This window comes from Macaca nemestrina, chromosome 12 (assembly GCF_043159975.1).
Source record: "Macaca nemestrina isolate mMacNem1 chromosome 12, mMacNem.hap1, whole genome shotgun sequence".
Taxonomy (NCBI): domain Eukaryota; kingdom Metazoa; phylum Chordata; class Mammalia; order Primates; family Cercopithecidae; genus Macaca; species Macaca nemestrina.
In genome coordinates this window covers 119,078,715-119,092,116 of record NC_092136.1, presented here as the reverse complement: position 1 = coordinate 119,092,116, position 13,402 = coordinate 119,078,715, and the positions used below count along the sequence as shown (strand labels likewise).

Sequence of the window (13,402 nt, the reverse complement as noted above, 5' to 3'; positions counted from 1 at the left end):
CTCAGGTGATCTACCCGTCTCAGCCTCCCAAAGTGCTGGGATTACAGACATGAGCCACTGTGCCTGGCTCATTAAAACTTTTTATGTTAACAGGTAATAGGCTTATTATTGTTAAGTGTTTAAATGTTAAAAACCTAAATATTTTTAAATCTCTCGGTTTTAATATCAAATATGATAAATATTGATCAATATGACCCATATATACAAAAGCTCTTTGAGGTCCTCAAAGATTTTTTAGAAGGTAAGGGGATCCTCAAACCAAAAGGCTGAGAGAAAAACTGCATTAATAAAAAATGCCCTAGACAAGTATGTATATAACTGGTTTAAAAAAAAAAAACAAAAACTGGTGGCTCACGCCTGTAATCCCAGCACTTTGGGAGGCCGAGGCAGGCAGATCACGAGGTCAGGGGATAGAGACCATCCTGGTGAACTCCGTGAAACCCCGTCTCTACTAAAAATAGAAAAAAAAAAAAATTAGCCGGGCGTGGTGGCGGGCGCCTGTAGTCCCAGCTGCTTGGGAGGCTGAGGCAGCAGAATGGCGTGAGCCCGGGAGACGGAGGTTGCAGTGAGCCGAGATCGCGCCACTGCACTCCAGCCTGGGCAACAGAGCGAGACTCCATCTCAAAAAATAAAAAAACACACACAACTGGTCAGGCAAGGTGACTCTCACCTGTAATCCCAGCACTTTGGTTTGGGAGACCAAGGTGGGAGAATCACTTGAGGCCAGGCGTTGGAGACCAGCCTGGGCAACAAAGTGAGACCCCACCTCTACAAAAGATTAAAAAACTACCCAGGCATGGTGGTGTGTGCCTGTAGTTCCACCCACTTGGGAGGCTGAAGCGAGTAGACTGATGATCCTGGAAGAGGCTGCAGTAAGCTATGACTGTGTCACTGGACTCCAGTCTTGTGTAACAGAGCAAGACCTTATCTCATAAAAATAAACAGGCCAGGCATGCTGGCTCACACTTATAATCCCAGCACTATGGGAAGGCAAGGTGGGGTGGATTGCTTGAACTCAGGAGTTCAAGACCAGCCTAGGCAATATGGCAAAATCCCGTCTCTACAAAAAAAAAAAAAAAATACAAAAATTCAGCTACTCGGGAGGCTGAGGCAAGAGAATAGTGAGAACCTGGGAGGCGGAGCTTGCAGTAAGCCGAGATCGCGCCACTGCACTCTAGCCTGGGCGACAGAGTGAGACTCCATCTCAAAACAAAAAATCAGCCAGGCGTGGTAGCATGCACCTGTTCCAGCTACTCAGGAGGCCAAGGTAGGAGAATCACATGAGCCCTGGAAGTTGAGGCTGTGGTGAGCCAAGATTGCGCCACTGCACTCCAGCCTGCACAGCAGAGTGAGACCTTATCTAAAAAAATAATAATAATTAATTAATTAAAAATAAAAAGCAAATCATGCTTGAAGCACTAATCTATAACCTACCACTACATTACAATTTCTAAGAAAACAGATGATCTGATCATCAGGTTTTCATAATTAAACAAACCATAGTAATTTATGATCTACTGCTCTACAAGCACTATTACCTTGTACAGGATGATGCTGAGAACTAAGTGTGACTTTTCACCTTCATAAACTTCACCTTGTTCATTCTAACCCAGTTTTCCAGTCTTTCTAGCTAGGAACTTTGCACTCTCTCTAGCTAGCTTCACTGAGCTTCACCATAATCTAGTGATCATATTACTACAATAAAGGGGAAAATTTTCAGAACCGTTCTTGTGAATTCATGCTGTTACCTAAGAAGTTACCATATTTTTTTCTTATTTTAAAAAGAATCTGAAGTCAGGAGTAGTGGCTCATACCTGTAATCTCAACACTTTGGGAGGCCAAGGCAAAAGGATCACTTGAGCACAGGAGTCTGAGACCAGCCTGGGCAACACAGTGAGACCCAATGTCCACAAAAAACTTAAAAACGAGCCAGGTATGGTGATACATGCCTGTAGTTACAGCTACTCAGGAGGCTAAGGCAAGAGAATTGCTCGAAGCTGGGAGGCTGAGGCTGCAATGAGCTGTGATCACACCTCTGCATTCCTGCCTGGGTGACAGGAGACCCTGCCTAAAAACAAAAAAGTTTTTTTGATCAATTGCATATTCATTGTAGAAAATTTAAACCACCTCTATTTCTAATACCTACTGTTGGTATTTTGGTATTATTCTTTCTAGATATTGTTTTCGTATTTTAAAATATTTTCTACAAAAATGAGATATTATTAAACATATAATTCTATAGCCCATTTCTGTAATATATTGTTTGTCATATCATTACTCTTCATCAGCAAAAAAAAAAAAAAAAAAAAGAAATTTGTGTTTTTTGAGACAGGGTCTCACATCCTTGATCAATTCTCTTTGATAAATTCCTAACAGTAGGCTGGGCGCAGTGGCTCATGTCTATAATCCCAGCACTTTGGGAGGGCAAAGTGGGCATATCACTTGAGACCAGCCTGGAAAACACGATGAGACCAATCTTTTTTTTTTTTTTTTTTTTTTTTGAGACGGAGTCTCGCTCTGTCGCCCAGGCTGGAGTGCAGTGGCCGGATCTCAGCTCACTGCAAACTCCGCCTCCCAGATTTACGACGTTCTCCTGCCTCAGCCTCCCGAGTAGTAGCTGGGACTACAGGCGCCCGCCACCTCGCCCGGCTAGTTTTTTGTATTTTTTAGTAGAGACAGGGTTTCACCGTGTTAGCCAGGATGGCCTTGATCTCCTGACCTCGTGATCCGCCCGTCTCAGCCTCCCAAAGTGCTGGGATTACAGGCTTGAGCCACCGCACCCGGCCCAATCTCTTTTTAAATAAATACATAAATAAATAAAAATCCTGCCAGTGAACTTCTTAAGCAAAATTCTAAGTCTTTTTTTCTTTTTGAGATGGAGTCTCGCTCTGTCATCCAGGCTGGAGTGCAGTGGTGTGATCTCGGCTCACTGCAACTTCCACCTGCTGGATTCTAGCGATTCTGCTGCCTCAGTTTCCCAAGTAGCTGGGATTATAGGCGTGTACCACACACACAGCAACTTTTTGTATTTTTAGTAGAGACGAGGTTTCACTGCGTTGGCCAGACTGGTCTCGAACTCCTGACCTCAGGTAATCTGCCCGCCTTGGCCTCCCAAAGTGCTGGGATTACAGGCATGAGCCACTGTGCCTGGCTGGGAAAATTCTAAATCTTTTGATAAAACCACCACACCAAAAAGATTAAACCAATTTCACCCCTAATGCAACCTGGTATGGCAATACTCATGTCTCTGCATCCTCTTTTGGAATACTCATTGTAAATAGATTTGTGAGAAAACATTTTTTTAAAAAAAAGTAAAAACAAATAGATTTGCCATTTTTGCCACTTTCACAAGCCAAAAGAAACAATTATTTTATGCCTAGCAAACTGTTTTTTTTTTTTTTCTTTTTTAAAAGAGGGCCTTACTCAGTCACCAAGGCTATAGTGCAGTGGCTCAAACGATCCTCCCCACCTCAGCTGCCTCCTGAGTAGCTGGGACTTCAAGCATGCGCGCCACCACACCAAGCTAATTTTTCTTTAAATTTTTTGCAGAGACAGGGTCTCTCTATGTTGCCACACTGGTCTTTTTCTTTTTTTCTTTTTTTTTTTTTTTGAGATGGAGATCTCACTCTGTCACCCAGGCTGGAGTGCAGTGGCGCAATCTTGGCTCACTGCAACCTCCGCCTCCTGGGTTCAAGCGACTCAGCCTCCTGAATAGCTGGGACTACAGGTACCCGCCACCACACCCGGCTGATTTTTGTAGAGAGGGCGTTTCATCATGTTCAGGCTGGTCTCGAACTCCTGATATCAGGTGATCCACTGCGTTGGCCTCCCAAAGTGCTGGGATTACAATCATGAGCCACCAAGCCCAGCTTCAGGCTGGTCTTAAACTCTCGGCCTCAAGTGATCCTCCTTTCTTAGTCTCCCAAATCACTGGGATTACAGGAATTACACCATGCCTAGCCCCAATCTATTTATTTGCCCACTTCTCTTCATTTTAAATTCCTCATCCCTAGTCTAATCTAACCTGGCATAGAGTTAATAACCTAGTAACCTATCCATCTATTTCCATCATTGCCACAAGACCTTACCTGTTTTCCAGAGAGCAGCCAATGCTATCACTGTAAAAGACAAGAGGATCACATCCTTCACCAGTTTAAAAGTTCAGTGGCTTCCCATTGCACTATCTATTCAGTTGCTCAAACTAGAAATCTATCCAATCCTTTAGCAAGTCCTGGTATGTTAGCTTTAAAATACATCAAATTCTGCCCACTTCTTTCCATCTTTACACCCACCACTTCAGTCCAAGCCATCATTGTCTCTCTCATGGACTGAAAATCTCTTTCAGGACCCATGTTGTTGTCCCTTTCCTAAATGCAAGGACATTTTTAACCTAAGCAAAAATCTCTCCCCACCAAGCCCAAAATCCTGAACACAAAGATCTAAGCTGCCATTACCTACCAGAAGAATTTGGCACACTTACTGAAACCTATTTTCAGGGTGCTAGGAAAAGATTATAGCTGCACAAACACTTTTGTCTAGTTTGTTAAATACTGTTCCACTGAATGATAATATGAAGGTTATATTTTGGAAACTAATGGAAAAAGAGATAATATAAGCTTATAAGCTTCATGAAAAGAAGGCATTACGTACTAGAGAGGGAGCAGTGCCTACCATAGACAAAATACTCAATACTAATTTTTTTTTCCTTTTACCTACCTCTAAGAAGGCAGAATTACACTAGAAAAGCTTAACACTACTTGCACAACGAATACAAGTCAGTTTTTAAAATTAACTGTACTGTATAATCCCAGTCGGCTTCTACTGTAACTTCCTGTACACAAATGAAAACAGGTGCAAAACCCAGAAAGATCAAAGGCAAAACAGAGGCTTATGGTTTTACTTAATTCATTTTTTATAAAGTCTAAGAAAAATGAGGGCAAATTTATCTTTGGAGAACTTGAATCAGCTAATAACTCTAAAATAAAACCATGAAGCAACTATACTATATAACAATGACACAATTATATACACTTTTTTTTTTTTTTGAGATGGAGTCTCTCTCTGTCACCCAGGCTGGAGTGTAGTGGCACAATCTCGGTTCTGCAACCTCCAACTCCCAGGATCAAGTAATTCTCCTGCCTCAGACTCCTGAGTAGCCGGGATTACAGGTGCCCGCTACCACACCCAGCTAGTTTTTGTATTTTTAGTAGAGACTAGGTTTCACCATGTTGGCCAGGCTGGTCTTGAACTCCTGACCTCAGGTGATCTACCCACCTCGGCCTCCCAAAATGCTGGCATTACAGGCGTGAGCCACTGCGCCCAGCCAATTATGTACATTCTTATAGAGAATATTTAAGAGATTGGCTCGTCAACACCCAAAAAACTAGGAAGAAACTCCCCCGTGCACATGGCTATGAAGGAACACATGTCTCCCAACTCACAGTCAATTAGTCTAGAGGTCTGCACCTGGCCTGTGCTGTACTAATCCCAGTACTTAACTTCTCCTTCCAGAGATTAGTCCAGGGACAATCAAATGCTCTATACCAAGACAAAGTGAAAACTGGAACTAAGAATCAGATCTTCTGCTACAGCAGAAACTCTTAAGATATAAAACTTGGGTGTTACAGAGACCAAACTTTTCTGCAATTTATACATTAATCTATCTGCACTGAGTATGGAAGCAACACCAGAAGAATCAAAGAGAACAGAGGGAGTCCTGGCAACATTTCAATCCTGGCTTCAGTTGTTCCTGAAGCTTACCTGCATTCTTGCCTTTAGCGCAATTTTTCTTTTTTTCATTGGTTAACGGTCTCGCCCTGTCACCCAGGCTGGAGCGCAGTGGCGTGATCTCAGCTCACTGCAAACCTCCACCTCCCGAGTCCTTGTGCCTTAGCCTCCCAAGCAGCTGGGATTACAGGTATGTTCCACCATGTCTTTTTTTGTATTTTTTAGTAGATGTGGGGTTTCACTATGTTGGCCAGGCTGCTCTCCAACTCCTGACCTCAAGTGATCCGCCCACCTCAGCCTCCCAAAGTGCTGGCATTACAGGCGTAGGCCACCATGCCCAGCCTCTTTAGTGCAATTTAAGATACTCATTTTTTCTAGAATTTTATGAGTCAACAAGTTTCTACCTTGGCTTACTCAAACTAGTTTTCTTTTCAAGATTCTAGGTACTATATTTAACTAGCACTTAGCTGTCCACAACCTCATCTATCAAAAAAAAAAAAAACAAACCATGAATGAAACATAAAAGGTCTCTAACACCTGTTTATGATAAAACAAAAAACAAGCAAAAAAAAAAAAAAAAAACTGAAAAACAAGACACGTAAGGAAACTTCCTTAACCTGATAAAAAGCCTTTATAAAAATCTCACAGCTAATATACTGAATGGTGAAAGGCTGAACATTTTCCTCCTCAATACCAAAAAGACAAAGATGGCTACTCCTGAGATTCCTACTCAACATAGCCAAGAATAAGTAGGCAAGAAAAACGAGATAAAATGCATCCAGAAAGAAAAGGAAGAAGTAAAACTACCTCTAATTGCATGTGACATGATTTGGTATCTAGGAAAGCTTAAGGAACCTACTAAAAAGCTACTAGAGCCAATAAATAAGTTCTGCAAAGTTGCGGAGTACCAGATCAATACACAGAAGTCAACTATGTTTCTATATATGAACCCTAAAATTAACAATTCCATTTATAATAGCATCAAAACGAACAAAATAGGAATAAACATAACTAAGAAGGCAAAAAACATGAACACTGAAAATTACAAAACATTACTGAAATAAATTAAAGAAGATATTAAAGAAGATATAAGCAAGGCCAGGCAAGGTGGCTCATGCCTGTAATCCCAGCACTTCAGGAGGCCGAGACGGGCGGATCACGAGGTCAAGAGATCGAGACCATTCTGGCTAACACGGTGAAACCCCGTCTCTACTAAAAAAAAAAAAAATACAAAAAACTAGCCGGGCGAGGTGGCAGGTGCCTGTAGTCCCAGCTACTCGGGAGGCTGAGGCAGGAGAATGGTCTAAACCCGGGAGGCGGAGCTTGCAGTGAGCTGAAATCCGGCCACTGCACCCCAGCCTGGGCGACAGAGCAAGACTCTGTCTCAAAAAAAAAAAAAAAAAAGTACAAAAACCAAATAAATATTGATCTTCACTGTAATTAAAACTTCTGGGCCGGGCGCGGTGGCTCAAGCCTGTAATCCCAGCACTTTGGGAGGCCGAGACGGGCGGATCACGAGTTCAGGAGATCGAGACCATCCTGGCTAACACGGTGAAACCCCGTCTCTACTAAAATACAAAAAAAATTAGCCGGGCGAGGTGGCGGGCGCCTGTACTCCCAGCTACTCGGGAGGCTGAGGCAGGAGAATGGCGTGAATCCGGGAGGCGGGGCTTGCAGTGAGCTGAGATCCGGCCATTGCACTCCAGCCTGGGCAACAGAGCTAGACTCCGTCTCAAAACAAACAAACAAACAAACAAACAAACAAACAAACAAACTTCTGTGCTTCAAGGAATACTATTTAGAAAGTGAAAAGATGACCCACAGAAAGGGAGTCAAGTTTTGCAAATCATGTATCTGGTCCAGCATCCAGAATATGAAGGAAAATCTTACAACTCAACAATGAAAAGACAAATAATGCAACTTTAAAATGGGCAAAGGATTTGAATAGACGTTTCTCCAAAGATGCAATAGTCCCCCTTTGCATTCCAAGATGTGCAGATGCCTGAAACCACAGACAGTACTGAACCCTATGTATATATTGTTTTCTCAATCTGATAACTAAGATAGCTACTAGATGACTAACAGGTGCTAGTGTATACAGCGTGGAAATGCTGTACAAAGGGATGCTCTGCATCCCGGCTGGGATAGAGTAGAACGTTGTGAGATTTCATCACACTACTCTGAAGGGCATGCAATTCAAAATTTATGAATTATTTCTGGAATTTTTCATTTGGTATTTTCAGACCATGGTTGACTCCAAGTAACTGAATCCAAGGAAGGTGAAACGGAGGATAAAGGGGGACAACTATATACAAACATCCAACAGGCACATGAAAAGGTATTCACATGCATTTCAAAACCTCAAGACACCACTTTACCCCAAGTAGAATGGCTATAATAAAAAGTCAATAGCAAGTGTTAGCAAAAAATCAGAACCCACATACATCGCTAGGGGAACGAAAAATGGTACACGTACTGTGGAAACAGTTTGGAGGTTACTCAAAAAGTTGAACACAGAATACCATATGACTCAGCAATTCCACTCCTATGTGTATATATACTCAAAAGAAGTGAAAACATTTATGTATATATGTTTATATGGCTATAGCCATACAAAAACTGGCACACAAACATTCATAGCAACATTATTAATAGCCAAAAAGTAGAAACAACACAAATATCATAAACAAAATATGGTATATCCATACATTGAAATATGATTGGCCGGGCGTGGTGGCTCACACCTGTAATCCCAGCACTTTGGGAGGCTAAGACGGGCGGATCATGAGGTCAAGAGATCGAGACCATCCTGGCTAACATGGTGAAACCCCGTCTCTACTAAAAAAATACAAAAAAACTAGCCGGGTGAGGTGGCGGGCGCCTGTAGTCCCAGCTACTCGGAAGGTTGAGGCAGGAGAATGGCGTGAACCCAGGAGACGGAGCTTGCAGTGAGCCGAGATCCGGCCACTGCACTCCAGCCTGGGCGACAGAGCGAGACTCCGTCTCAAAAAAAAAAAAGAAATATCATTTAGCCATAAAAAGGAATGAGGTACTGATACATGCTACAATATGGATGAACTGTAAAAGCATTCTAAGGGAAAGAAGACACACAAAAAAACCACAAAAGGCCACCGTTAATGTGATTCCACTTACACGAAATGTCCAGAGCAGGCAAATCCACACAGACAGAAAGCAGGTATTAGTGATTACCAAGGGCGGGGGGAGATCCAGAGAGAGGAAAAAAGAGTGACTGCTAATGGGAGTGGGGTTTCCTGTGGGGGATGAAAATGTTCTGGAATTACAGACGGGTGATGGTTGCCTGACTTTGTGAATACACTAAAAACCACAAAATTGTACACTTTAAAAGGGTGAATTTTATGGTATGTGAATTATATCTCAATTTAAAAATTGAATAGAAAAAAAAAACTCTAAGTAACCAAAAAGATCACAAAGATCATTAAAAAAGCCTATATATTTTTCCCTATTTACAAAAACCCTTTCAACCTGAGAAAGTTGATTGAAAAAATGAACTCCTTGATCCTCACCTGCAATCTGTTTACTCTCATTTTACATATAATTTGTACAAATCTGGGTTCAAAGTCCATAAAATATTAAAAACCTCAGGTTAGGGGGAATGAAATTGATACAGATAGGCACACTGACAGTGAGGTTTAAAAAGAGGCAAAAGAACTTGTCAACACATACTGAAGTCATTTGGTAAGGGCAAATTAGATATAGTTGAGCCTTAACAACATGGGTTTAACTGTGTGGGTCCACTTATACACAGATTTTTTTTCTATTTAAGTAACACCAAATATGCCTGCCTGTCCTGCCTCCCCTTCCTCCTCCTCCACCTATTCTGCCTCTACCACAGAAACACCAGTACTGGAATTTTCAGTACCGAGACAGCAGCCAACCCCTCCTCTTCCTATTCAACATGAAGACAATGAGGATGAAGACCTTTATGAGGATCCACTTCCATTTACTAAATAATAAATGTTTTATCTTCCTTATGATTTTAATAACATTTTCTTTTCTCTACCACACTTTACTGTAAGAATACATATAAAATAGAGGCCAGGGCGGGCAGACCACTTAAGGCCAGGAGTTTGAGACCAGCCTATGAGCCTAGGTGGTTTGAGACCACCTAGCCTCAATATGGTGAAACCTGTCACTACTAAAAATACAAAAAAATTAGCCCAGCGTGATGCACACACCTGTAATCCCAGCTATTTGGGAGTCTGAGGCAAGAGAATTGTTTGAATGCAGGAGGCAGAGTTTGCAGTGAGCCAATATTGCGCCATTGCACTCCAGCCTAGGCAACAAAGTGAGACTCCGTCTCAATAAAAAAAAAAAAAAAAGACGCTGGGCGCGGTGGCTCATGCCTGTAATCCCAGCACTCTGGGAGGCCGAGGCGGGCGGATCATGAGGTCAGGAGATCGAGACCATCCTGGCTAACACGGTGAAATCCCGTCTCTACTAAAAATACAAAAAATTAGCCGGGCGTGGTGGTGGGCGCCTGTAATCCCAGCTACTTGGGAGGCTGAGGCAGGAGAATGGCGTGAACCCGGGAGGCGGAGCTTGCAGTGAGCCAAGATCGCGCCACTGCACTCCAGCCTGGGCAACAGAGCGAGACTCCGTCTCGAAAAAATAAATAAATAAATAAATAAGATAAAAGAAATGCTCTTTAAAATAAACCTGTTCTATGACAGCCTATCATCTATAGGAGAAAGTCTAGAAGTCAAAAATTATCATCTATAGGAGAAAGTCTAGAAGTCAAAAAACAGCCCTTCACAATCTGACTTCGACCTGTATTTCCAGCATATCTATCTCCCACAATTCTAACCAAACCAGACTTTTATTTATTTTAAACATACCAGCGCCTCCGTTTTCATGCCACTGTGTTAAGACTTTGACTTCTCTGCCTAGAAAATTCCTACTTATCCTTCAAACTCTAATTCAAATTACAAGTCCTTTATGCCACCTTCTCTGATGCCCCTGGACAAAACTGTATTCACACAGCACTTTTTAAAAATGTTTCATTTACTTTAAGAAGAGGTCTCGCTGTGTCGCCCAGGCTGGTCTCAATGTCCTGTGCTGAAGGAATCCTCCCATCTCAGTCTTCTGAGTAGCTAGAACTACAGATGCATGTCACTGTGCCTGTCTCCCAATAGCATTTTGTACATATCTCTATTAATGCATTTGTCATATCACCTCAAATTTGAATGCTTAACTTTCCTTTTCACCTCCTAGAACCAGAACCTAGTTCACAGTACATGGTAAATAAAATTTTTAAGTTTTGGTACCTAATGAATTAAAATTATTTTTTAGAAACTCAGCAATACAAAATGACTAGCTAGCTAAAAGGTCCATACAATCGCGGTTTTAACAAGTTACGAAATTTGAATATTTAAAAGGAATAAAGTTCACTTCCAGATAAACTAGAACAAAGGTTCTTATGGATTGAATTCACTCATCAGAATCTTTTTAAGAAAAGATGGACAGGCCAGCAGAAGTGGCTCTCACCTGCAATCCCAACACTTAGGGAGGCTGAGGCAGGCAGATCCCCTGAGGTCAGGAGTTCAAGACCAGCTTGGCCAACATGGCAAAACTCCGTCTCTACTAAAAATACAAACATTAGCCGGGAACAGTGGTGCATGCTTGTAATCCCAGCTACTCGGGAGGCTGAGACAGGAGAATCGCTTGAACCTAAGAGGTGGAGGTTGCACTGAGCCAAGATCGCGCCACTGCACTCCAGCTTGGGTGACAAGAGCATGACTCAAACAAACAAACAAAAAAAAAGAAAGAAAAGATGGACATTTAGAGTCCATTATTCAGACTACACCTGAGTAATTTGTTTGCAATAATAGTAATATGGATAATCATGTGCATAAAATTTTAACTGACAGCTAGGGTTGCCAGAATCTAGGCCAACAGGCCCAAAGGAAAGTAGACAACAAGGACACCATTTAGTATGTTACTGCTAGAGTCATGCATGGTAACCAGATGTCTTCAGAAATACTGTTCCTTCTAATTCAAGTCACTCCTCGATAGTAACTTACTAAAAAATTCTAGTGGAATTATTTTATTACTCATTCTAGATGAGTTAATATTTAGTTCCAATTGAACAAAATCAAACACAATTACATTCACACATACAGTTAACTTATTTCTCTCCCAGTACGTAATTTATGACAGCCAAGCTAACAACATGCAGGATAGCCTATAGTTTCTGGTATTTAATAAATACAAAAGAGGGCCAGGTGCGATGGCTCACACCTGTAATCCCAGCACTTTGTGAGGCCAAGGCGGGCAGATCACCTGAGGTCAGGAGTTGGAGACCAGCCTGGCCAACATGGTGAAACCCCATCTCTACTAAAAATATAAAAATTAGCCAGGCATGGTGGTACACATCTATAATCCCAGCTAGTCAGGAGGCTGAGACAGGAGAATCACTTGAACCTAGAGGGCGAAATCGTGCCACTGCACTCCAGCCTGGGCAACAGAGCCAGACTCTGTCTCAAAAAAATAATAATAATGATAATAAAATTAATACAAAAGAATACATAGTGATCCTTCAAATATTTATTGAATTAACTGCATTCACCTCTACCTATTTTATTTGAAAAGTTACTTTTACCTGTAAAGAAAATGTCATTTCACATAGCTTCATGTTTTAAGAAGTTAAACTAGTGGCTTTTTCCCCTATTATCCCACACATAAATTTACCTAATATGCTACAGCTTTGGGCAAGATCTGCCTCTTATTTACTCCCAAACTCCACTTAACCCCAGTCTTCTTTCTTCCAAACTCCCATCTACTCACAAACTTTCATGATCTTCAGGTTCTCCAAAGGACCTACTGCCTCCAACTCATTTTCATTACTATCAGTAAATGATTTTTCAGAGGTAAGCAAATCAGAGTTAGGGATACTACAATGTCATACATGGCAACCTTTTATATAAACTATATCTTTAAATCAAATGTCAACTTTCCATTCCTACTAACATAAAATTAAAACCAACTCAACTACTTCTATGTGTTACCCATTCAGGCAGTCACAGACCTGCATTATTATTTGTGTAGTATTTCTCCATTACCTAGGCTGAGAATTCTCCTCATACATTCTTTCTTTTCCCTCCTTGAAGAGGCTTATGGTTTGCTTAGTTTTCTTCATCAAATTCTCCATGAATACCCTAAAATACTCATTTTCTCCAAGTGTCTCCATCTTCCCCTCATATCTTGACAAGATAGTACGGAGATGCTGGTAGGTATCTGGCAGCAGGTCTAAGATATAAGGTGGGCTATTCTTTAGCGCCAGCTTTGGGTTCTGACACAACCGCACCACCTGCAACAAATGAAAAAGAAGGGCTATTACTTGGAGAATTTTAAGGACAGCTCCCTTTTTTAAGTTTAAGAAAGTGATGATATATGTGCTGTTTTGCAAAATATGAAAAATACATGAGAATATAAGAAACAGATCCATAATCCCATTGCCCACAGGCAATCATCTTAAAATTTTTAGTGGTCCCCCAGAAGAATGTGTTTTTAAATCCCTTTGAGAGACTAATGGTACAGATAACACACAGACCAAACAACTAGGGGAAAACATCCACATAAATGCCTAAAACATGCCAGATGAAATATGGCAAATTACTTTTAAATATACTGCTAA

At 41.4% G+C, this 13,402-nt stretch overlaps 1 protein-coding gene across 5 annotated transcripts in view; it reads right to left on the bottom strand.

Annotated features, from left to right (window-relative positions):
* LOC105476372 (Cbl proto-oncogene) overlaps window positions 1-13,402 on the bottom strand; it is a 105,324-nt gene that overhangs the window by 64,231 nt on the left and 27,691 nt on the right. For 3 of the 5 annotated variants that reach the window (XM_011732222.2, XM_011732223.3, XM_071075679.1), the window contains exon 2: window positions 12,828-13,075. The exons of 1 other annotated variant lie outside the window; for it this stretch is intronic. In XM_011732222.2, coding sequence (XP_011730524.1) covers window positions 12,828-13,075 — 248 coding nt within the window. Of the gene's footprint in view, window positions 1-12,793; window positions 13,076-13,402 lie in introns of those variants that run through there. One more of the 5 variants, XM_011732224.2, reaches the window with a different exon arrangement.